Below are 25,217 nucleotides of genomic sequence, written 5' to 3'. Positions count from 1 at the left end.
GCTGTTTCTATGAAAAGTGCTTGGATCAGCATAGTAGCAGTGTGGATGGAGAGGTAAGGACAGGTTCTGAAGATTTTAGTGATGTGAAGGTAAAACTGACAGGATTTGGTGACAGAGTAAATAGGTGAGTTGATTGAGAGAGATAAGTTGAGGATAATGCCAAAGTTATGATTTTGTAAGGTAGGCAGGATAGTGGTATTGTCTGCAGTGATGGAAAAGACAAGGGAAGGACATAGTTTGGGTGGAAGATAAGTTCCATTTTGGACATATTTTGTTTGAGGTGTCAGTGGAACATCCAGGTGGAGATGTCCAGAATGCAGAAGGAAGTGGGAAACTACAGAGAACTAGAGAGGTCAGGGCTGGTGAAGTAAATTTGGGAATCATACCATAGATCTGGTATTTGAAGCCATAGAAGTGAATAAATTCTCTAAGGGAGTAGTTTAGATAGAGAATATCAGGGGGTTCCAGAACTGAGCCTTCAGGAACCCCCATTGTTGGAGGGTGGAAGGCAGAAGAGGAGCCTGCAAAAGAGACTGAAAAGGAGCATCAGGGAGATAGGAGAAGGACAAAGTCAGAACAGGGTTAGTGAAGTCAAGGTTGAATAATATTTCAAGGAGAATGGGGTGGTCCAGTATTGAAGATAGCTGAAAGATCACTGGGGATTAGGATGAAATAAAGGCTGTTGGGTTTGGAAAGAAGATCATTGTCGACCTTTGAGAGAGCAGTTTCTGTGGAGTAAAGGATCTCAACAGGTCAATTTTCCCACCAGTCAGATTGCTGTAAACACTCAACAGGCAGATATGCCCTCTATTCAGAGGATGGGGATGAGAGTGGTGGATTGTGAACCAGTGTTTGGATGAAAGAACCAAACCAGCCGAGATTTCCCAGAAGTCTTGTGGGAGTCATAGAATAGCAAGCTGCTAATTTATTGTAATTTATTGTCTAATGCAATATAGGTATTTTTGGAGATACTGATTTTCTCCATGGAAGCTGAAAAAGACATTTGTTAGATGAGTTATAAAACTCCGACAGAAGGGAGAGTTTGGGTTTCTTTAGGCAAGAAGTGATTCATTCATTCAATCGTATTTATTGAGCACTTACTGTATGCAGAGCACTCTACTAAGTGCTTATGTTATGTTGAGGTTTGGGTGTAGCAGGTCAGAGCATATATGGCTTGAACTAGAAATTCCCCAAAGTGTCTTGGAGCTTGGCTGGTCATGGCGAGGTGCATTTATCCACAGTGAAGACAAAGTGACTAATGAGACTTTGTATTGATTTTTCCTTGGGAAAGTAAATTTATATTTATAGTGCAGGTTGAGTATAGTTAATTTGGAATGAAAATCTTGCTTGTGGTACAAATAGTCATTTCTATTCAATTACAAGAGGGTTTTTTTGGTTAGTTTTAATTGGTTTCTTAGCTCAGTAACTTCTGTACAAACTAAGAGTGCAGTTGTGCTTGTCAAAAGGTATTATGCAGAAGATTTTACCTTTAGGCCTTCTAAGCTATGACTGACCATACAGCTTTGCTGTTTCATCCAATAATGACAGATGACAGCTTCCCCATAGTTCTAAACATCTAGGAGGCAAACGCAAGAGCAGAGGTCATTAGCAGCACATGCCAGTACATAACAGGAAAAAAAAACAAGAAACAGCATTACAGTGCTCTTAATTTCATGACATACACACTTTTTTGTGCTGTTCCTATCTAGTGAACATTCAAATCCTAGGGGATTGTGCTTGGTTTAAACATGTGCATTAAAATAAATTAAGAACTCTTGGGAATTTTGAATAGAAAGACCTATCAAATTTTTTGAGTGAATCATGCAAAATTTCACATTTGTCATGAGAAAGATCACCCATAAAAAATATGGGTCAAGTCTTTGCACAAGGCATGCTCTTTCCTGTTGATTTTCTTCCTTTGCAGTCTGTGATATAAGGTTTAAGAGCAGAGCTGTTTTAAAATCTTTGTCTTGGGAAAAGTTATTTGAGAAGTAATTTTCTTCAGTACTCATAACTAAGAGCCAAAATAAATGTGCTCTGGGACTGCTTCTTACACTTTATGCATATTATTTTGCTTACAAGAATTAATTCCATAATTGGTGATGACTGCAAAGACATTCCTAAACAATGTTTTATGTAGAAAAAAAACTCTCAGAAAGGCAAGAAAATGATTTACAAACTGGAAGGACACATCACCAAGCTTGATGTGTGTTTCTCATGCCATAACAGAATACATTTACATATGTGCTTACTTATGGTGTCCAGTTATCCAGTTTTAATATGGTACCAGATGGTTTTATATCTCTTTGAACGTTCCAGTACATAACTTTTCTCCACCATGGGGCTCAAGATGTTCACAAGGCTTTATACCAACCTGGAAGGGAAACACAAAAGCTTTGGAGTAAGCATGGTGGGAGTGACTCAAGTACCCCCAAAAGAGAAGATGTAGGATTTTTCACTCCCATGGCTTCAACTACCATCTCTATGCAAATGTTTCCCAAATCTACCTCTCCAGCCAAAACCTCTCTCCTCCTCTGCAACCTCACATTTACTCCTGCTTTCAGGACATGTCCACCTGGCTGTTCCACTGACACCTCAAACAAAACATGTCCAGAACAGAACATCCCACCCAAACCCTCTCCTACCCTTTACTGTCCCATCACTTTTGACATCACCACCTTCCTTCCTATCTCCCAAGCCCATAATCCTGGAATTATACTAGACTCATCTCTCTCATTCAATCTTTGTCAAATCCTACCTGTTCTACCTTCACAACATAGATAAAATCAGCTTTCATCTCCATCCAAACGGGTACTATCCTGATCCATCATATCCCGCCTTTATTATTACATCAGCCTCCTTGGTGATCTCCCTGTTTTCTGGTTCTCTCCCCACTCCAATCCCTACTTCACTCAGCTGTCCAGATCACTTTTCTCAAAAAAATGTTTAGCCCTCATCTTCCCATGAACAGAAAGGCCTTTCATCAGCATTAAAGCACTCAATGAGCTTGGCCCTCCTACCTTTGTCTTGTCATATGCTGTTGAGTTGTCTCTGAACCATAGTGATTCCATGGACATATCTCTCCCAGAACACCTCACATCCATCTGCAATCATTCTGGTAGTGTATCCATAGAGTTTTCTTGGTAAAAATATGGAAATGGTTTACCATTTGCCTCCTTCTGTGCAGTAAACTTGAGTTTCTGCCCTCAACTCTCTCCCATGCCATTACTTTCCAGCACAGGTGAGTTTTGATTTGTAGCAGGTCCACTCACTAGCCACTGGCCAGCTAAGAATGGTATGGGTATGCCTGTTCTTCACTCTCCCTCCCATATCTGTGACTGGCAGAGTACTGAAAACTCTCCAGATGTGATTCTGAGAAGGGGCCTCCTACCTTACCCGGCTGATTTTCTCCCACAACCCAGTCTGCTCATGATGCACCTTATTTGTTCTACTTCAATCTCATGCATCTTGCTGCTGACACTCTCCCACATCCTCCTTATGGCCTGGAACTCCCTTCCCCTCCATATATACCACTTGTCCCACTTTCAAATTTTTAAGTGCTTAGTACAGTGCTCTACACAAAGTAGCTGCTTAATAAATACCTTAGAAAATTGTTCATTGAAATCGAGGCTTTCCCCGATTAAGCCCTCTTTTCATCTACTCCCTCCACCTTCTGCATCTGCTGTGTGTCTGTGTGTGTGTAGAAATATATTGTGGGTGATATCTGGAAATATGTGAATGCCAGGAACAGCAGCAGGTGCTTCAAACAATGTAGATGGCAGCATAATAAAGAGACATCTTTTTGTATGCACAATGTGGTTGGGAATCCATGTACTGTTAATTGCCTTTTCAACACCACATTTAGCCTGTAGGTGAACTTCACAAACACTGGCTCCATTTTTGAGGACAACTGCGTCATTGTCTCTTTTTAACTCTGTGTGTGTGTGTGTGTGTGTGTGTGTGTGTGCACGCGCGCGCACACACGTGGTGCGTGGTCATATGTATGAGTTTGAAATATATGTATTTGAGTTTGAAATGTAAATCAAGAGAGAGTGCCAGGAGGTTTCTATTTTAAAGAGAAGTTATACAAAATATTTTGTTTTGGAACATAGCCCAAAAAGATATACATGGAAAGGGCATTTCAGTTGGGCTGTATTTTAGTGACTTTGAAATGCTGAAGGCTGAATTCAGTGTGATCCTGAGCCATATGCTAAGCTGTATCTTAGACGGTTGAAAAACAAGCTGAGTGAATGTTTTTTCTCCGGGGAGAATTTACGGGTCAACCAACTTTGCTGTTTTTTTTACCTGCCTCTTTTGCATGAAATGCCTTCTGCCTCAGACAGTGCCCTTCACTTTAGCACGAGACCCTGAATAAATCAATTTGTCATGGTGGCATTAACTCAACTATTTAAACTGACAGTTTAAGTGAAGCATTCACCTTACTCATCCTCAAAATCGCCAGTGACTTCCATCTTGACAAATCTAATGGACTACACTCTATCCAGCTTGAAATGTTGGCTGCCTTTCACACTATGGACCTCTCCATCCTCCTGGAAATCAATCAATCAATGGTATTTATTGAGTGCATACTTTGTGTAGAGTACTCTACTAAGCACTTGCACAATACAACAGAGGTAGACATATTCCTTGACCACGAGGATCTTACAGCCTAGATAAAATGCTGTCTAGTATTAATTTTGCTGTAATAGCTTTCTTTAGCTCAATCTCAACTCCTCTGTCTTTTTGGCTCAGTGGAAAGAGCCCAGGCTTTGGAGTCAGAGGTCATGGGTTCAAATCCCAGCTCTGCCAACTGTCAGCTGTGTGACTTTGGGCAAGTCAATTAACTTCTCTGTGCCTCAGTTACCTCATCTGTAAAATGAGGATTCAAACTGTGAGCCCCCGTGGGACAACCTGATCACCTTGTAACCTCCCCAGCGCTTAGAACAGTGCTTTGCACATAGTAAGCGCTTCACAAATACCATTATTATTATTAGTATTATTTGGTATTTGTTAAGCACTTACTATAATGAGCATTCAGAAGAAGAAGGTAAAGGCTTTGGCCACGTTTGAGGAAAACTGCATAAACCCTTTTGAAGAATTGTAAATCTCTGATTGCACATGTCCGAGAGTCTATTTCCAAACCAATCATATTTCGTTCAGAATAATTTACTTAAAAAAGGAACACAAGAGGAAATTTTTCATATAATAAAATCCAATAATAAACCACAAAACCCTTGTTTCTCTGGCCTACCTTTTCCCCTGTCCTGATTAGGTGATAAAGAAGCTCATTCCAGGTCAGGACAGAAAATATCAAAACTGGAGTTCTTGGACAGGTCTGAATTGAAAAAGACTTTGGGTTCCAATGCTGATGTAGAGCATAGTTGGGGATTAGGACAAGGATTGTTCTCCCACCTCTAGACCGTAAACTTATTGTGGCCAGGGAACCTATCTGCTAATTCTGTTGTATCATACTCTCCCAAGTGCTTGTTACAGGCTGTGCACACAGTAAGCGCTCAGTAAATGTGACTGATTGATTCCAAAATTGAGGTAGAACATAATCCAGGTTTAGTACTAGGACTGTTTTCCTCTTCTAGACTGTAAACTCGTTGTGAGCAGGGACCATGTCTGGCTAACTCTGTGATATTGTACTCTCCCAAGCACTTAGTACAGTGTTCTACAAATAGGGAGCAGTTAGTAAATATCATTGATTGATTAATCAGGGTGAGATACCGTGCTCAAATGTGGCTAGAAAGAAGTTTATTTTAGAGTCAAGGTGAAAAAGTGATGCAATGTTGTTCTGATAAATACAATACAAATAAAAAATACATTCTCATTGAATAATTTATGCAGGTTGGATTGTTACTCCTATTTTCTCATTTTGTGCTATCAATTAAATTGTGTGTGGTTTTAAAATGCTTGATTTCCTACATATAAGAAAATACAGAAAACCTTATCCCTAGCTACTCAGACTTTGCATGCGGAAATGACACGTTGACATACACAAATATCATTTCTCCGTGACTAAAGTCATGCCAGAGTGTCGAACACTCTGCTTTTTATAGAGAGCGTATATTTTATCAAGGGAAATACAAACTTCTTTATAGTTAGTAATCCATGATATATTAAAAAGCATTTTCCTTTCAGTTTGGTAGTGACCCTCCTAATAGAGAATAATGTGATAATCCCCTTTAAAATGTTTTCTCTTTTAGGAATTTGCTGCTCTAACCAAGGAGTTAAGTGCATGCAGGGAGCAATTGCTGGAAAAGGAAGAGGAAATTTCTGAACTTAAAGCTGAAAGAAACAATACAAGAGTGAGTAGCAATTTTTGTTTTTTGCCTGTTTCTTTTGCCTTTAATTAGCTTTGCATTTTGTGTTCTAGTCTTTCAAAATTAATCAAATATTGACATACTTACTTATTCATTTGAGATTTGCCATTAGTTCCTAAAAGGGAATTTACCAGATATAATGAAATGTTATTTTAACCAAAATAATTATTTTCTTTCCACTGAATTACAGAAGGTCATCTATTCCATTTCTCAAAGTTTGAGCATTCCAACTAAATGAAAATGGGAAATGGGAAGCAAATAATAGGGTCTCATAATTTAAAGCATTAAGGTTTCTTGTGAAGATTTTTGAGAAGTGATTTTCATCGAATTGCTTCTAATGTATTTTAATAATAATTATGATAATAATTGTGGTATTTGTTAAGCGCTTACTATGTGCCAGGCACCGTACTACTAAGGGCCGAGATATATACAAGCAAATCACTTTGAATATAGTCCTCGTCCCATCTGGGGTTCACATCACCATTTTACAGAAGAGGTAACTGAGGCACAGAAAAGGGAATTCACTTGCCCAAGGTCACACAGCAGACACGTGGCAAATCCAGGATTAGAACCAATAACCTTCCGACTCCCGGGCCTGTGCTCTATCCTATGGCTCTATGGTTCTGTGCCATTTCTTCTTTAGACATTAAAAAGTCATTTTATTCTTTGTCAATGAAGGGCTCTCTGGCAGGAGTGTTCCCCAATTCTCCAATTTAGCCGGCAGTTGTCATAGGTGAGTCAGAAATATTTTTCACAATCTCACAGCGGCTTGTGCTTCAGAGACCTGTAGGTTTCTACAACAGTGTGTGTAAGAATAGAAATGATATTGATTGAGCATGGGCTGAAAACAAGACACTTGACTAAGTGGTTGGGAAACACAAAAGAATCATGAGTCACGTTCCTATCCACAAGAAATTTGCAGTGTAGTCGGGGAGACATATATTCACAAACAGTGGTTTCAGAATACATAAAATTGAATAAATCAATGGAATAAACATGTATCTACAAGTGTTGTGAATGGGGATACACAGATAAGCACTTAATGAATGGTATTTTTTGAACGCTTACTGTGTGTCAAATACTGTACTAGCATGAGGGAGAATACTATACTTAGAGTTGTTAGTTTTCTTCCCTGCCCACAAGGACCATACAGTCTAAAGGACCATAAGTTCAACAGAAGACTACAGTCTACTTAAGTGCAAGAGTTGGCCTAATGAATAATAACATTTGTAATTTAAAAGAAAATATGCCATTTGTTAAGTGGTTACTATGCACTAGGCACTGTATTAGGTGCTGGGGTAGATACAAGCTAATCAGGTTGGACACAGCCCCAGCCCCACATGGGGATCACAGTCTTAGTCTCCATTTCACAGATGAAGTGACTGAAGCGCAGAGAAGTGAAGTGAGTTGCCCAAAGTCTCACAGTAGACGAGTGCATGGAATAAGAACCCACATCCTTCTGACTCCCAGGTTCCTGTTCTATGTTGCTAGGCCATACTGCTTCATAAGGAAAGATATGTTCCTTGTCCTTAAGGGGCTTAAGTCTAAAGAACCATGTGTCCTACAGTAGAGTACTATTTACTGAAGTGCAAGAGGTGACTCAAGGAGTAGTAAAATTTGGGATACTAGTTATCAGTCAGAAAAGACTGATTTCCTGATTTCACGAGAAGCAGTGTGGGTCAGTGGAAACAGCATGGGCTTTGGAGTCAGAGGTCAGGGGTTCAAATCCCCGCTCCTCCAGTTGTCAGCTGTGTGACTTTGGGCAAGTCACTTAACTTCTCTGTGCCTCAGTTACCTCATCTGTAAAGTGGGAATTAAGACTGTGAGACCCCCCGTGGGACAACCTGATCACCTTGTAACCTCCCCAGTGCTTAGAACAGTGCTTTGCACATAGTAAGCACTTAATAAATGCCATTATTATTATTATTATTATTATTATTATTATTATTATTAAAGACTTTGCTGGAAAAGTTGAGACTTTTTAGGAGTGCTTTGAAAGAGGTTAGGATTCAGGTTTGGCAGATTTCAGGAGGACGTGAGTTCCGGGGAAGGGGATAATTCATTCATTCAATTGTATTTATTGAGCCCTTAGTGTGTGCAAAGCACTGCACTAAGCTTTTGGGACAGTACAGTCTAACAATAAACAGATATATTCCTTGCCCATAACAACCTTACAGTCTAGAGGGCGATAATATGCTTGAAGCAGAGGAAAGGTTTTGAGGAGGAAGGATATGTGTTTGGTGCAACATTTCAAGAAGATGATCCAGCCAGCATAATGGAGTGTGAACTCAAGGGCGGAGAGACTGGAGGCTGATAGAATTGATCCATCATGAGTGAGGAGGGTGCAGGGCTTCCATCTTTTGCCACAGCTTCTCAAGGAACAAAGGCCCTGACTCGGCTGACCCATCTTGGGCTGGTAGTGAAACTGTGGTGACTTGGCTGGTGGGGACTGAGACTATTGAAGGTGGTGAAGGTAGTGTGATAACAGAAAGTTACTAACCTCTCTACTTCTTGCTTCTTGACTCCTTCCTTTAACTCCTTCTCCTCCCCTCTTCTTTCCTTCTCTATCTCTTCTCTTCCACTCTCCACCCTCTTTTTGTCTTCTCCTCTCTTCTCTCCCCCTTTTCTCTTCTTCCCCTTTGTTCCCCTCTTTCCCTCTTCTCCTCTCCCCTCTTTTCCCACCCCCCAACCCTTCCTCTCCTGTCCCATGGGGCTTTCACACTAGGAAAGAGCCTTATGGGATGCCCACAGTTAAGGATTGGGAGTTGGAGGAGGACTCAACAAACAGGATAGAGAAATAGTGGAAACAGAAGGGAATGTGACTGTTTACTGTTCTGTTGTACACTTACAAGTGCTAAGTACAATGCTCTGCACACAGTAAGAGCTCAATAAATGCAAATGACTGAATGAATTAATGAAGGATCATGTTTATCAACTGTATTGTATTTTCCCAAGCAAGTACGGTGCTCAGCATGCACAGAATAAGTTTTGATAAATATCATTGATTGAGACAAAGGAGGTGAACAAGAAGACTATGTTCTAAGAAAGTATTTGCAGGTTGGCAGCAATTAACAGTTGATGAATCTTGTAGAAATCTATCCCCAAAGTTTATCTCCATTTTTCAAGGCATTGAAGAAAAACATAGAGTAGTAACAGAATAGGTTTATGAACTAGAGAGGAAAGTTGATTTAGAAATGAGGCAGATGTCAGTAGGAATTATGTCCTAGCCAGGGCTTCAGGTCATTTTGATAATCATACTAGTGCATTGCCACATGCCCAAACACATGAAGAGGTATATATGATTTCTCCAACACCTTCTGAAATCTTAGGTTTAAAAAGTCTGACTGCAATTTGAAGAAAGCAGATAAGCATGTATCTGTGATTGAAGAAAACTATCTTAATGAGGTGAGACATTTAAAGATGCTCAAAAATATTCAGAGGAAATTTTCGTGCTTCAAGGGGCCTTAAGAAGAAAATAAGAAGGCTGAGGTTTAACCTAAATTGCACAGACTCTTCACAAAAGTTGTAAAACCACTTTCACAATCAGCCAAACAAGTTTCTACTCTGCAGTATCCACAGACTCATGAACATATCACAGCTTTTCGTTTAGTTAAAATTGTGGTGTTATGGCTCAAATTATTATAATAAAGACTGACCAGTAGATTAGGTACATTTATCATTAAAGTACACGTGGTTGCAGTGGAACTTCATCTTTTCTGGAGATTGTGGAACAGATCCTTCTACGTAACATATAAATCAATCAGAAAATATATCCCACAGCACAACCTCATTTTCAAAAAACAAAGCCCAGTTACTGTGGGACAGGTCTGTATTTAGGAAACATTCATTCATTCGTATTTACTTACTGTGTGCAAAGCACTGTACTAAGGGCTTGAAATAACCATGCGTGCAGAGCGAACATTATATCCATTGATAATAGGACTGAGTGATGGTACATGCTGTTTACCACCGACCTCTGTGTTTTCCAAACTGGAGCAGCTGCCAGGATTTGGGCTTTGACGATTTTATTTCTGTTCTCAGGCTGGTCTCAAAGACCCTGGTCATTTCACAGACATGGTGCAGTGTATAGAACACTAGCGTGGGAGTCAGAAGGTCATGGGTTCTAATCCAGACTCCGCCACTTGTCTGCTTATGTGACCTTGGGCAAGTCACTTCACTTATCTGGGCCTCAGTTACCTCAGCTATAAAATGGGGAATGAGACTGAGCTCCAATGGGACAGAGACTGTGTCCAACTCGATTTGCTTGTACCCACCCCAGCATTTACTACAGTCCCTGGCACATACTAAGCGCTTTACAGATAAAATAGTTATTTATTATTATTATTTGAAGATGACTCATTCGACCTATATCTTGACCAGAAGAACTCCCTGCCTAAACCATCATGTAGGACAGCCATTCATCAATCAATCAATCGATGGTATGTTTATTGAGCACTTACTGTATGCAAACCACTGTTCGAAGTGCTTGGGAGAGTACGATACAGCAGAGTTGGTAATGAGCTTACAGTCTAGAGTGGGACAGGTATTAATATAAATGAATAATTTATATAATAATGATAGCATTTATTAAGTGCTTACTACATGCCAAGCACTGTGCTAAGCGTTGGGGAGGTTACAAGGTGATCAGGTTGACCCACGGGGGGCTCACTATCTTCACCCCCATTTGGAAATATCTTTATAGATATGAACATAAGTCTTGTGGGATCCTCTTTTATATCAGGTAGTCTGGCTTCCATCTGTCCCATCAATCAGTAAGGGATATTTGTTGAGCGCTTACTGTGTGCAGAGCACTGTACTAAACATTTTGGGGAGTACACTAGAGTACGTCTGTCACTGTCTGTTACGATATAGCCCTGGATAGCAGCTCAATGTGGGAAGGGAAAGTGTCTACCAGCTCTGTTAGACTGTACTCTCTGAAGGATTTAGAACAGTGCTATGCACACAGTAAATGCTCAATAAATACAATTAATGTCTTTTTATTGTCAGCACCCTGTCTTCTTCTGCTGCAACTCCTGCCTTTGAGTCCAGTTGTCAGAGACTGTGGCCGTGTTTTGTGCATTTGGTGGGGATTATAGAGCAGGTGGGGGGAGAAAGGGAGAGCCTCATGGAAAACACTTCAGGGGCACTCATACTTGGTGCATCTCTGCAAAATGGCACGTGTCATCATAACACGGCACTTTGCACCCACCAAAATGTGTGTAATGTCATGCACGTTTCTGTGTATGATCTTTCTGAGTGCTGCCAGCATAAACTAGATAGATGTGCCTGAGGAGAGACTTGAGGTTCACCAGGATATTCACCTTGTAGGTTAAGCCCCAAAATTTCATTTTGATTTTGGGGGAAAAAGCGGAGAGGGACTTAGGGAATGAACTGAGGGAGAACAGGCATCCATCCCAACAGAACACCATTTGGGTCTTTTTTTCTTTTTCTGGTATTTGCGAAGCACTTACTGTTCATTCATTCATTCACTCAGTCATATTTATGGAGCACTTATTGTGTGCAGAGCACTGTACTAAGCACTTGGGAGAGTAAAGTACAGCAAAAAGCACACACAATTCCCTGCCTACAATGAGCTTACAGTCTAGAGTCAAGCACCATCCTAAGTGCTAGGGTTGGTACAATTTAATTAGGTTGGATGCAGTCCCTGTCCCTAATGGGGTTCTGAGTTTAAGTAGAAGGGAGAACACAGGCCTGAAATGAGTGAAAATGGAAGCCCAGCTCAAAAAAACCCAAAAACCTTAGGGCATCACTAGTGTGGCTACTGATGGCCAAATCAGGGGATAATCCTTTGCTTAACTCTCCCTCCCCCCCCCCCCCCCCCCCCCCGCCCCGTCTCACTTTATTTCTATCCTAGCCTCTCCTGACTTCTAAGTGTTTTTTCCCCCTTAAGGAATTTCTGAATGTAAGCTTCCCAAGTATTTTATAGTACAGGGCTATGCACAAAGTAAGCATACAGTAAATACCAGAGATGGATATGTAAAGTGTTTTAGCTCATTAGCTAACCAACTCTTACTCAGCAAATAATGATCTATGAATTGATCATTTATATTTATTCATCAACAGTATTTATTGAATGTTTACTATGTGCAGAGCACTGAACTAAGCACTTGGGAGAGTATAATACAATAGAGTTGGCAGACACATTCCCTGCCCACAATAAAGTTATAATCTTTAGGGGGAGGGAGAAATTAATATAAATTGGTAATTCACAGATATATGCATAATAATAATAATGACATTTATTAAGTGCTTACTATGTGCAAAGCACTGTTATAAGCGCTGGGGAGGTTACAAAGTGACCAGGTTGTCCCACGGGGGGCTCACAGTCTTAATTCCCATTTTACAGATGAGGTAACTGAGGCCCAGAGAAGTTAAGTGACTTGCCCAAAATCACACAGCTGACAATTGGCAGAGCCGGGACTTGAACCCATGACCTCTGACTCCAAAGCCCATGCTCTTTCCACTGAGCCACACTGCTTCTCTAGAAGTGTTCTAGGTCTGAGAGTGGGGTGAATTCCAAATCCCAAAGTGCACAGATCCATATGTATAGATGAAGCAAAGGGAGAAGGAGCCAAGGAAAAGAGTGCTTAATTGGGGAAGGCCTCTCAGAGGAGATGTGACCATAGTGACCAACTCTATTGTATACTATACCAATTGCTTAGAACAGTGCTCTGCACACAGTAAGTGCTCAGTAAATATTATTGATTGAGAGTAGATAAAATAAGAATGGGATGGTAAGGGAAGATACAATGCCGTGCACAAGGAATGTGTCCATTATATTGTTATATTGTACTCTCCCAAGTGCTTAGTACAGTGCTCTGCACACAGTAAGTGCTCAATAAATACGATTGAATGAATGCTATGCACACAGCAAGCACCCATAAATACGATTGACACCTGGCAGAATAATAATAATAATTATGGCATTTATTAAGCACTTACTATGTGCAAAGCACTGTTCTAAGCTCTGAAGCACTGTTCTAAGCACTGAAACATTTATTAAGTGCTTACTATGTGCGAAGCACTGTTCTAAGCAACGGGGGGGTTACAAGATCAAGTTCGCCCACGAGGGGCATACAGTCTTAATCTCCCATTTTACAGATGAGGTAACTGAGGCTCAGAGAAGTAAAGTGACTTGCCCAAAGTCACACAGCTGACAAGTGGCGGAGCCGGGATTTGAACCGTGACCTCTGACTCCAAAGCCCGGGCTCTTTCCACTGAGCCACGCTGCTTCTTCAAAGGAAATCCATGGGAGAAAAAATTCAAACATTACATTGGCAAAACATCACTGAATGAGAGTCTAATGATAAATAAGCAGTGCAGTATTCTCTAGTAATTAATGAGAACAGTAAGTCACATGGGTGAGTTTGGTTTATTATTTGTTAGTTTGCATTTCATTACTCACTCTTGAGAACTACACTCCTTAGTGTTAGACCATGCAACACATGGTAGTTGACATTGCTTTCCAGTTTAAGCATGCTGCAAAAGGATTTTTTAAAATCATTTTCTGCTTACCGATTTACTGTAATGGGATGCCGACTGTAATTTAAATTTAGTTTATTGGATTGTAGCTGTACTGTAGCTTGAGAAATGATAATGGTGGGTGACCTTGAGTTATGGGTGAATTAATGTCCACTATCTTCTACCCAATAGCTGTTACTGGAACATTTGGAGTGCCTTGTTTCAAGACACGAAAGATCTCTGAGAATGACAGTGGTGAAACGACAGGCTCAGTCTCCATCAGGTGTTTCCAGTGAGGTGGAGGTTCTCAAGGCACTGAAATCTTTGTTTGAGCATCACAAGGCTTTGGATGAAAAGGTATGGATTGGGAAGGGACTTAGCAGTTCGTCTATTCCTTATTTTGGGGCGGGGAGGGGTGTTTCTCAGCAGCACTGGTGAATTAATCATTTGCAGTACACATATCGAAAGTCAGGCTGTCAGATGAAGAGCCTAAAGCTGCATGAAGAGGTCAAACTCTTTTTCTTTTCTCCTGAAAGGGGTTAGCTGTAATATTCAGTAGTATAAAAATACACAACCAAAGACCTGTTATGGCTTTGTTATTTCTGTGCTCATGTAATTCATCTTGTACTCGGAGCCCAGGAAATCTTATAGCACTGGCCTAGATACCAGCCTGAATTTAACATTAAGCTAGAGGGCTAACATCTCTGATCGCAAATTGAAAGTTGAAATTCATTGCTGAAGGAGTTCATATGTACCAAATTGCAGCAGGTTAAATGGTAATTGGATTTTCAATAGAAAAATTCCTTTTTTTTCTATTTTATCCCTTAGAATAAAACATTAAAGTCATTACAGGTGAGAAAATGGAAAATGTGATGCTAAAATAAAAGCATGTTTTGAGGCACGTTTTAAGTACCTTTTCAACTTGCCCTGAGCTTGAGTTCAATAAGCCTGACTAATTGTATTATCTTCTGAAGATTAATAAGGTTTATGGTAGGACTTCTATTTTATAGATAAAATTGGAAAGACTGAACAAAAATATAAGCTACAGGGAAGATGCAGTGCGTTGTCATTTCCTAGAGTTTTATTTCAAGTGTGTGACAATTCATGAGGGTTAAATTCCAAGTTAGTGATTATTCAGTAGATAGATTTGATTTCTAAAAAACCTACTTTTGTCTTATCCTGGTATCTCTCAAGTTCTCTATCCTAGTGACAAGGATTATGAATAGTTAACATACAAACTATAATTCTTTCTAGAAATTTGAGAACTTGAGGGCCTCATTTTTTGCCCTAGCTTCCAGAATCAAAAAATGTTTCAATCAAAATTCGATGCGGAAGAGAAGAATTGGTCATGGAAGCTAAAATGACAGTTAAAAAAAACCCCAAAATAATCTTTTCAACTTATTGTTCTAATCATGCACAAGTATACTATAGCCACTATTCTAAATGCAATCAAAATCATTGCAATTTCCTAAAAATGAATAAATAATTTAATAATTCAAATGAATAAAATTGTAAATACAATTTTCAAAAGTCCTCTTAAGGCTCATAAAACTAAAATTTTAAAAGATGAATAGATGATCAGTCTAGGAAAAATAAATTTGAATTTATTAAGAAACAACAATGATAAAAAAAAAAGTCCTTTAACCAAAATACAGATAAAATAATTAAAATATTTCCTCTTGGCTGGAGTGTGCAAAGCAAATGCATAATGAGTTTTTAAAAGTGTTCAAAGGCAAGAAAACAGAGTATATTTCTTCACAGGTTTCTACCTTGCTCTGAACTATGCCCTATTTTCTCTTTGCAGTTCTGTTAAACACTTCACTATTTCACCTTGTTTCATCTGTTTACATCCTAGTCGGGCTTGGGTTCAAATGCATTGACACTTTGCTTTCCTGGCATATGCCACTTAAGGTACCCATGTGTTCTGAAATGTCTGCGTCTTTATTGCTCTACTGCCTCCTCCTTTAGGCTCTTTGGAACACATAGGAAAAGTATTCCAAAAGTGGTTAGTTGAGATCCGTGGTCATTTCAGGGGAGCAGTCATGAGGAGAGGAAGAAGTTTGTGCATTTCTCTCTGAACCTGTGGGTGACTGAATGAGCCAGTCTTTTGGTAAGGGGCAGTGTGCTTTCAACTGGTTGCCTACATTTCCCAAATGCCTTTGTTGCTTTCTGGAAGTTTGCCTTCAGTGCCGTCTCTGGGGCAGAGTTGGGGTGGAGGTAAAATTGTGAAAATCATGACCTTTAGAGGCCAAACTCTCTTTTGGCTACTCTCGGTTCTGCTGCTCCATGCGTGTTCCGTGCCAGGCATCAATTAGTTTTATTCTGACGTGGCTCTCACCACTTAACCAATTACTGTTGTGAAATACACCAGAAACATACAAAATTATTTTTGGGATTTGTGATTGCAAGCCCTTTTCCAAACAGATGTTTATCATAAGGTGCACGTGTGCTCAAGGGCCAAAGGACTTGGTTTTGTCAAAATTTAAAATCAAACAATCCATCTATCTCAATTGGGAAATCTCCATTGGAATATTTGTATCATTTCTGATTCTGATGTTGCAAAGGCTTTTATAGAGCCATCATCCTCATCATTATGCAGCATGGCTTATTGGAAAGAGCACGGGCTTGAGAGTCAGAGGAAGTGGGTCCTAATCCTGGCTCCACCACTTGTCTGCTGTGTGGCCTTGGGCAAGTCACTTTACTCCTCTGTGCTCCAATTACTTCATCTGTAAAATGGTGATTGAGACTGTGAGCCCCAAATGGGACAGGGACTGTGTCCAACCCAATTTGCTTGTATCTACCCCAGCACTTAGTACAGTGCCTAGCGCATAGTAAGTACTTAACAAATAACATTATTATTATTAGGGGAAGGAAAGTCTAAGCTCAATGAGGCTGAGGAATGTGTCTACCAACTCTATTGTATTGTTCTCTCCCAAGCACTTAGCACAGTGTTCTGCATGCAGTAAGCACTCAGAAATGCCATTGATAATGATGATAAGCTACTGAAAGTTTAGTTACGGCTCAGAAGGGAGCGTGTGAGCAGCAAAGAACGTGATTTAGGGTTACATTCGAAGAGAGCAGAAAGGTACCATTGGCATGCCTTGAAGAGAATATTTGGGCATTTAGTTGAATGCAGGCAGAAATGGTGGGTTTTAAGAAGATGAGTTCTGTGATGTGAACTGAATGGCATTTCTAAAAGAAATAAGAAGTTGTATATAAGATACCCTGAGGAGGAAAGGAGCTTAAGGTAGAAAGACCAGAAAGGAAATTGCTGTAGTGATACTTCTGGGAGATAACAGGCTGGGACCAGGGTCGCCCACCATCACAGATGAAGATTTAGCATCTCAAAAATGTTTCTGAAGAAAAGTATTGATGCACCTAAATTTCCTGAACTTTACTGGGAATGATAATAAAACAGTTTAAAATAAAAAGTCAAAGGCTGAAAATACAATGTACCAAATGCAAAGTGTTTCACTGTCCTTTCTAGGACTTTCTTAGTGTGGTTTATTAGTATAAAGATCAAATTTCCTGTTTCAGTAATTCACAGAAGTGAACAAGCAAGCTAAATATAGGACAGGGGTCAGGAGGGCCACACAGTTAGAAAGACTGGATATTCTTCTCCATGACATAACAAGAAATTTTAATTTCTTGATGTAGGTAGAGCCAAATCAATTACAAAATGCAGTGCCTTGTGCTGTGTGTGAAACAAAAATGAAATACTGTACAAGGAGGATGACTTGAAAGTTTTTTGCTATCAATGCAAATTGCCAAAATGTTCCGTCGTTCACAAGCTTTATGGTCATCACTTATCAACAAAACAATCTCAAGTAAAGAAAGAATAATTTATAGACGATCTCTGAAATGAATGTCTGTCAAGGAAGGTCATCATTTTCTGCCATATCTATCTGTTCCACCAAATTGAAGTAGGAAAACTGTTGCAATTCTTTTTGTCTTCCTTATATGGAAAATGTAACACGTTTTGTAACCATTCAGCAGCATATGATCTTTTTTTTACAAAATAATAATTCATATTCATTTGAACAAGAATAATTAAAAACCAGTGTTCACATCTGCTAACTCTGTTGTATTGAATTCTCTCAAGTTCTTAGAACAATGCTCTGCATATAAGCACTCAATAAATACCCTTGATTGATTGTTGTCTATATTTACATTTTAGAAGAAATTTGGAAATTTATATTAACTTTTGGATGAAAAGTTTATCATTGTCTTATATTTGATGCAGCAGACATTCATGAATAGCCATTTTATGTTAAGTAAAAATTTAAAGGCTAAAGTCTGATAATCTTTAGCTCTCTGTGCTTTAGCATTCTGTGAAACAATTTTTTGTTGGAAAATCTGAGGCACTTGGAAGGAAGAAACCATTAAATTGGGGTGTATGTATATTAAATTGGGGTGTATGTAATAAGTCTAAGTAATAAGTAATAAGGTAAATTATGAAAAGATTTAGGGCTGTATATAGCTCAATTGAAAAAAATGGGAATAGTAAATTGTATACTTGTCTAAACAGTAGAAGTATGTGCAATAGCTGTGTTTGCTCAACTGGTAAAATGTATGGATGAACTTGAATAGTGTGCATTCAATTTCATTTCAACTTCAGTGTTTTATTGTATGGGGAAATGCTCAAGGTTTGCACTATTTTAGTTTATGCATTGCAGTATTTCTTTTCGGGATGTGGCCATATCTCCGCTCACCCAAACCAGAAGAAAATACTGGGTTTTTTGAGGAAAAAGCGGTTTCCTTCATTTTCCAAAAATGAACATTAATGAAATTCCATCAAATGAATATCAGTGAAAGAAATTGACATTCCTTCTTAAAGTAAAAATTGCTTCTGAAAATACACATTCTACTATATAAAAATTGGGACTTTCCATGGAGAGGACTTTATTCAGATGAGCCATCCAAGGAGTAAGCAAATTAAATACATACGTTAAAATGAAAGTGCTGACTGGTATTTTACTTAAAAGAAAAATCAGTTTCTTAATGCCCCTGGGTGTTTGGAACTGGGCTTCATTCATTAATTCATGTCACATGTTCTCATGAAGATAGTTGCCGTTTTTGAAATGATGTGTGTCAAGTTGGAAGGAGGTGTGTCATAGAGGCTTTAGCCATACTGCTAGCTTTTCATTTTGTGTGAGGATGTGAGGGGGGATGTTTTTTGAGGCAATCTGACTCCCAGAGTGCTGTTGCCCTCTAACCCTGTTCCCAGAAGGTACACTCCCCTCTGCTCCCCAAAAGAGTCCTCAGTCCCAGAATTGGAGTGGGACAGGGAGATTTTCACTTATACCTTGGAGCACAGAGGGGGCACAAAACAACCCCAGCCAACCTCTTACTGAGGGGGCCGGAGGAGTGAAAAACATTAGCAGGACTGTAGGGCCTGAGGGGGGTGAGTGGAGAACTTCCAGCTACAAAGGAATCAGGTGGGGGAGAAGGGAAAGCCCTGGACCATTTCCAGGACCTGGGTGATGTGAAAAATTCCTTTAAAATACAATGAGTACCAAGTTCATGACAAGAAGAGAAGAGCCTCCCAACTGATACCAGTACCCAGTAGGTTCTGGTTCCCGGGATGGAGAGGAGTGGTCCAGCTCTGGTTGACCGTCCTACCTCCCCAAAGTGTGGGCAGCAAACTGAATGGCTTTGCTCCCATAATCCTAATTCTAAGGAAATGAAAGGCATCCAGCTGTCTTCCTCTTCCCAAATTGGTATCTTTGTGACATTAAATAAAAATAACAGTAATTCTTAAAGTTTACTTTGTATCAGACATTTTCAATGATGCTCTACTTCAAGAATATGCACTTTCAACAATTAGCTTTTCCTTTAGTATCTTGTCCAACAGAATTTGTTGTCTTTATCTTTTGTTAACCTCAAATTAAGAAGTTAGAGTGCTACAGCAATAGACCATTCTGAAGTTCCCTCAATCATTCATTCAGTTGTATTTATTGAACGCTTACTGTGTGAAGAGCACTGTACCAAGTGCTTGGGAAGTACAAATTGGCAACATATAGTGACTACCCAACAACAGGCTCACAGTCTATAAGGGGGAGACAGACAACAAAACAGGTAGACAGGTAGACAATCAAGCTCTCCTTCCCTGCAGCCTCCTTTAATTTATAGAAAGGTACCTAGATAGTGGACTACATCTTTAAAGACTACACTCTTTAGCATAATTCTTTGAAAACTTTCAAATAGACTTTTTCAGTAGAATCCATGGTCCATTGAAAATTGGTTAAATTATTCTGTAGCATTGCATAATTCCGATTTATTTTCAGTTGCTCTTACATCATCATTAGCTAAATTTGGAAAATGTTTTCTTACAATCTTGTCATGTTTGATTTTCCTATGTTGAGGAACCCAATGCTTGGATAATTTGCCAATGGAACTCTCTCTAGTAGTCTGATATATGATCCCAATTTTGAAGAGTGAAAGAAAACACATTACTCTACAGGCTTTGTTTTTTTCTTCTAGGTAAGGGAACGGCTGAGGGTTTCTTTAGAAAGAGTCTCTGCACTGGAAGAAGAAGTAGCTGCTGCTAACCAGGAGGTAACATAAAACCCTTTCTCCCATTTTTGAGGGACAATTTTTCTTGCCTATTCCTTGTGTTGTACATCACTTCTATTGAAACTGTTGCAAAAAGTTAAATTATATTTGCATAAACCACTAAAAACAAGCTCTATTGAAACAAGTTGTCAGTCATATATAGCCTTGATTTCTACTTCATTGACATCTGCCACTGTGGAGAGAGAAGAAAAACCTAGGGGCTAATGTCATCCCACTTTTTTATTTTTGTTTTAATAGATACAGGAATTCATAGAGTCTATAGATACCAATCCCACATTGCAGTATCAAGCAATTGTATTTAAGGAGCAACTACTGTGTGGAGAGCATTGTACTAAGTGCTTGGAGAGTAAAGTAGAATCAGAAGACCTGATACTTGCCCTTAGGGAGATTATAATCTAGTGGATGAAATAGAGGTCTTGTCTTATGCTGTCGAGTCGTCTCCGACCCATAGCGATGTCATGGACACATCTCTCCCAGAACGCCCCACCTCCATCTACATTCCTTCTGGTAGTGTATTCATAGAGTTGTCTTGCTAAAGATACAGAAGTGGTTTACCACTGCCTCCTTACATGCAGTAAACTTGGCTCTCGACTCTCTCCCATGCAACTTCTGCCAAGCACAGGGGAGTTTTGACCTGTAGCAGATTGCCTTCCACAAACTAGCCACTGGCCAAGCTAAGAATGGAATGGGTATGCCTCTGCTTGACTCTCCCTCCCATAGTCGAGACTGGTAGAGTACTGGAAACTCTGCAGCACTCGCCTGAGAGGGGAGAAATAGATGTAGGAGGAAGTAATAGAACATTTGAGCATATATACATCAGTAAAATACAATTCCTAAATTGCATCACTCAGCAAGTTTTGCAAGTTAAGAAAGAGCCCGTGAAAAATTGATAAAATGATAAAACTTGATCAGTGGTATTTATATTGGGTGCTTACTCTGTGCAGAGCACTGTATTAAGCACTTGGGAGAAGCAAATGAAATCAATAGAATTAGTAGGCTTGGATCCAGGTGAGTTAGGCTCCCAGTGTCACTAACAGGATCCTCCCTGTGCTTTGCATACAGTAAGTGCTCAATAAATATGATTGAATGAATCAATGAGATGGTCTCCTTCTTCCTGTGAACCCCAGAAATATCCTCTCCTTTCAAATGCTTCAGTTGGTCAGAATGAATCCATATAACTGCCATTCTGGCCATTGTTTAAATGGAGCAGAGACACACAACAGGTTATATTTTTCTCAATTCCAACTGGAGAGGTTTCTTTTCAGAGCTAACTTCTCATCATGCTCTGATCTCCTCTGCCCTATTTCTTATTCACACATATATTGAAATGCCGGCTTATTTATTTTTTGACTACCCACCACCATTTCCACCAATCTTTGTTCTGGACTACTGTGATCTGCAGTTACTTTTCACTGTCAAAGCCGAACTTTAAAGTTTTGGTGAGGTAACAGGAGAATCGTGGGCATCTGCATAGCTTTGTACAGGAAGGTACCAGTCGTTCTAACCAGCATCTCATAAGGGTTTGAACATCATAAGGTGTTGATGTCCCCAAAGACAGAATTTCTTACCATGTTTTTTTATAATTAGGAATGTGGGTGTTGCTTCTGTTTTGTACCTTTGTCAGTTGCTTCATGTTTTTATCCCCGAAATATGACATTTGGTCATCATCATTATCAGCAGCATTATTGGTATTGATTGAGTGCCTGCTATGTGCACTGTATTAAGCGCTTGAGAGAGAACACTAAACAATGTTTACAGACATGTTCCCTGCCCACAAGTACTCTCCCAAGTGCTTAGTACAGTGTTCTGCACACAGTAAGCGTTCAATAAATATGATTGAATGGGAGAATAAAGAAATTTACTATCAGACCACATCATTCTCAAAAGGGAGGCCTCTAAGAAGTTCATAGAAGCCTATTAGGAGCTTTTAAACAATAGTTGTAAATTGATAGAGTTGAGTACTAATTTTTTTAAAAATTATGAATGCTGCATTCTAAGCCTAGTAGTTAATTTTCCTTTTCTCCTTTTTTCTTTTTTTTAAATTTGGTATATCTGAAAAAAAGATTGAGGGAAAGAAATGCAAGTTTCTGAATTGGTCCTTCACTAGATGGCCTCTACTATTTGGCAACAGGGTTAGTAAAATTTAAGCTGGTTGGTTTGAAACTCTAACAGAAAGTGCTACAGAAGGGACTCACGTGAGTGAGGTATCTCTGATGAGGGAAGAAATTTGAAGGAAACTTCAGTTTTAGGCATGGATAACTACTGTTAAAGCTTGTTTAGTTGTCAGCAGTTGATGATAGAGACACATCCTAAGAGCTGGATCCCTAAGAAACCTTTTGGGTCCCATAGTCCTTGGGTCTGTTTTAACAGCAGGACATGTAAGGGGAAAGCAGAGTTTTGAGGAAAAAACGGTTCACAGCTCCTGTCCTATAACTTCCATGATCCAGTACATTGCAGACAGCATTTTGTTCCCCATTAGCTGCTTCAGGAAGGCAGTAAGTCAATCAATCAAATCCATCAATCTATAGCATTTAATGAGTGTGCAGAACATTGCACTAAGTGCTTGGGAAAGTACAATATAACAGAGTTAGCAGACACATTCTTACAGCTTACAGTCTAAAGGGAGAGACATTAATATAAATAAATAATTTGTAATGTGTAATTTAAATATATGTACATAAATGTTGTGGGGTTGAGGTTGGGGCGAATATCAAATGTCCAAAGGTCACAGATCCATGTTTAAAGACAACACAGAAGGGAAAAGGAGCCAGGGCAAAGAGGGCTTAAGTAAAATCTTAAATATATGGGGTGAGTGTTTTAGCAGACCCTCCATCTCTTAAAACTTTATTGGTCTTTTATGAGCCACCACTCAGAATAATTTTACATCGTAGAAATCAGCCTTCTCATGGTAGTGTGAACCTCATATTTCAGATGAAGTAAGAAATACAATTGAATGAATGAATGAACTGTTGCTTTTCAAATTTGTATTTATTCAGTGCAACCAATATGCCAGATGCTGTATAATCAGGATGAATGATATTCAATGATGTGTTGGATCTGGGAGCTTATGAATGTCCTTTCATTGTATCTCAGAGAGAGTCGGAGAGCTGTGACTCCGTGTCTGGTGTAGGCCCTCAAATTTTTTTAATAAATTCTCGGTACCTGGAGATCAGATAGTGGAAATCTGATCTACTCTCCAAAAACAAGTATCCCAAGCAGATGTACTAGCTTTTGAATCACCTCCTTGATTTTTCAGCCACCCTGAGTTGTAGACGTATCCTTTTTACCTCCAGTGAAGCTCATATTCAGATCGCCCGGACCCATCAGAACACCTGGAATGCCTATTTATTTATTTATTTTACTTGTACATATCTATTCTATTTATTTTATTTTGTTAGTATGTTTGGTTTTGTTCTCTGTCTCCCCCTTTTAGACTGTGAGCCCACTGTTGGGTAGGGACTGTCTCTATATGCTGCCAATTTGTACTTCCCAAGTGCTTAGTACAGTGTAAGCACATAGTATACACATAGTAAGCGCTCAATAAATACGATTGATGATGATGATGATGATGATAGAGGAATCAGGACACTTGGAGCCTAGGGGTAAAAACCATAGGCCTGGGAGTCAGAAGACCGATGTTCTAATCCCAACTCTGCTCCATGCCCGCTGCTTTGGTCAAGTCACTTAACTTTTCTGTGTCTCATTTTCCTTACCTGTAAAATGGAAATTCAGTAACTGTTCTCCCTACCCCTTACACTGTGAGTCCCCTATGAGAGAGAGATTCTGTCTGACCTGATGATCTTGTATCTACACCAAGGCTTAGTACAGTGAGATCTTCCTCTGTTTTACTCTGGAAAGGTTTTAGAATAAACTCAGATGGATGGATTTCCTGAAATGGAATGAAAGGGTGTACTCTTATCCGAAGACCTGAATTTTAGAGCTCTTCCTCTGTTTTACTCTGGAAAGGTTTCAGAATAACCTCAGATGGATGGATTTCCTGAAATGGAATGAAAGGATGTACTCTTATCAGAAGACCTGAATTTTAGCGTTATTCCTATTATCATTATTCTTTGGCAAAGGCTAACTGGCAAAAATGACTGTGTTATTTACTTCATCTCTCTATGATCCCTGCTGCTTATCACTTGTGCTGCTGTGTCTACTGTGTCTGCTATGTGATCGTGGGCAAGACACTTCTCTGTGCCCCAGTTACCTCATCTGTAAAATAGAGATTGAGACTGTGAGCCCCATTTGAGACAGGGACTGTGCCTGACCCAATTTGCTTTTATCTACCACAGCACTTAGTGCTGTGCCTGACACATGGTAAGTGCCTAACAAATATCATAATTATTATTATTTATTAACTTCAATGTGTAGGAGACTAAAGGATTGTCTCTTTGTTAGAAAATCTTTGTTAAGTGCTTAGTACAGTGCTCTGCACATAGTAAGCGCTCAATAAATATGATTGATGATTTTTAAATAATAGTAATGATTGTCATATTTAAGTGCTTACTGTGTGCCAGGCACCATACTCAGCACTGGAGTGGATACAAGCAATCAGGTTGGACACAGTCCCTGTTCCACATGGGGCTCACCGTCTCAATCCCCATTTTACAGATGAGGTAACTGAGGCCCAGATAAGTGAAGAGACATTCCCAAGGTCACACAGCAGACAAGTGGCGAAGCCGGGATTAGAACCCAGGACCTTCTGACTCCCAGGCCTATGCTCTCCCCACTATGCCATCTTGGGTCAATCAATCAATCATATTTATTGAGCACTTACTGTGTGCAGAGCACTGTACTAAGCGCTTGGGAAGTACAAGTTGGCAACATATA

General features: G+C 39.5%; 1 protein-coding gene across 4 annotated transcripts in view; it reads left to right on the top strand.

Annotated features, from left to right (window-relative positions):
• PPFIA2 (PTPRF interacting protein alpha 2) overlaps positions 1–25,217 on the top strand; it is a 455,622-nt gene that overhangs the window by 271,247 nt on the left and 159,158 nt on the right. For all 4 annotated transcript variants that reach the window (XM_038756973.1, XM_038756972.1, XM_038756975.1 and 1 more), the window contains 3 exons: positions 6,210–6,311; positions 14,001–14,165; positions 20,292–20,366. In XM_038756973.1, the coding sequence (XP_038612901.1) occupies positions 6,210–6,311; positions 14,001–14,165; positions 20,292–20,366 (342 nt within the window). The remainder of the gene's footprint in view (positions 1–6,209; positions 6,312–14,000; positions 14,166–20,291; positions 20,367–25,217) is intronic.

Source organism: Tachyglossus aculeatus, chromosome 14 (genome assembly GCF_015852505.1).
Source record: "Tachyglossus aculeatus isolate mTacAcu1 chromosome 14, mTacAcu1.pri, whole genome shotgun sequence".
NCBI lineage: Eukaryota > Metazoa > Chordata > Mammalia > Monotremata > Tachyglossidae > Tachyglossus > Tachyglossus aculeatus.
The sequence above is the reverse complement of the archived record's forward strand: the minus strand, read 5'-3'. Positions and strand labels throughout refer to the sequence as shown.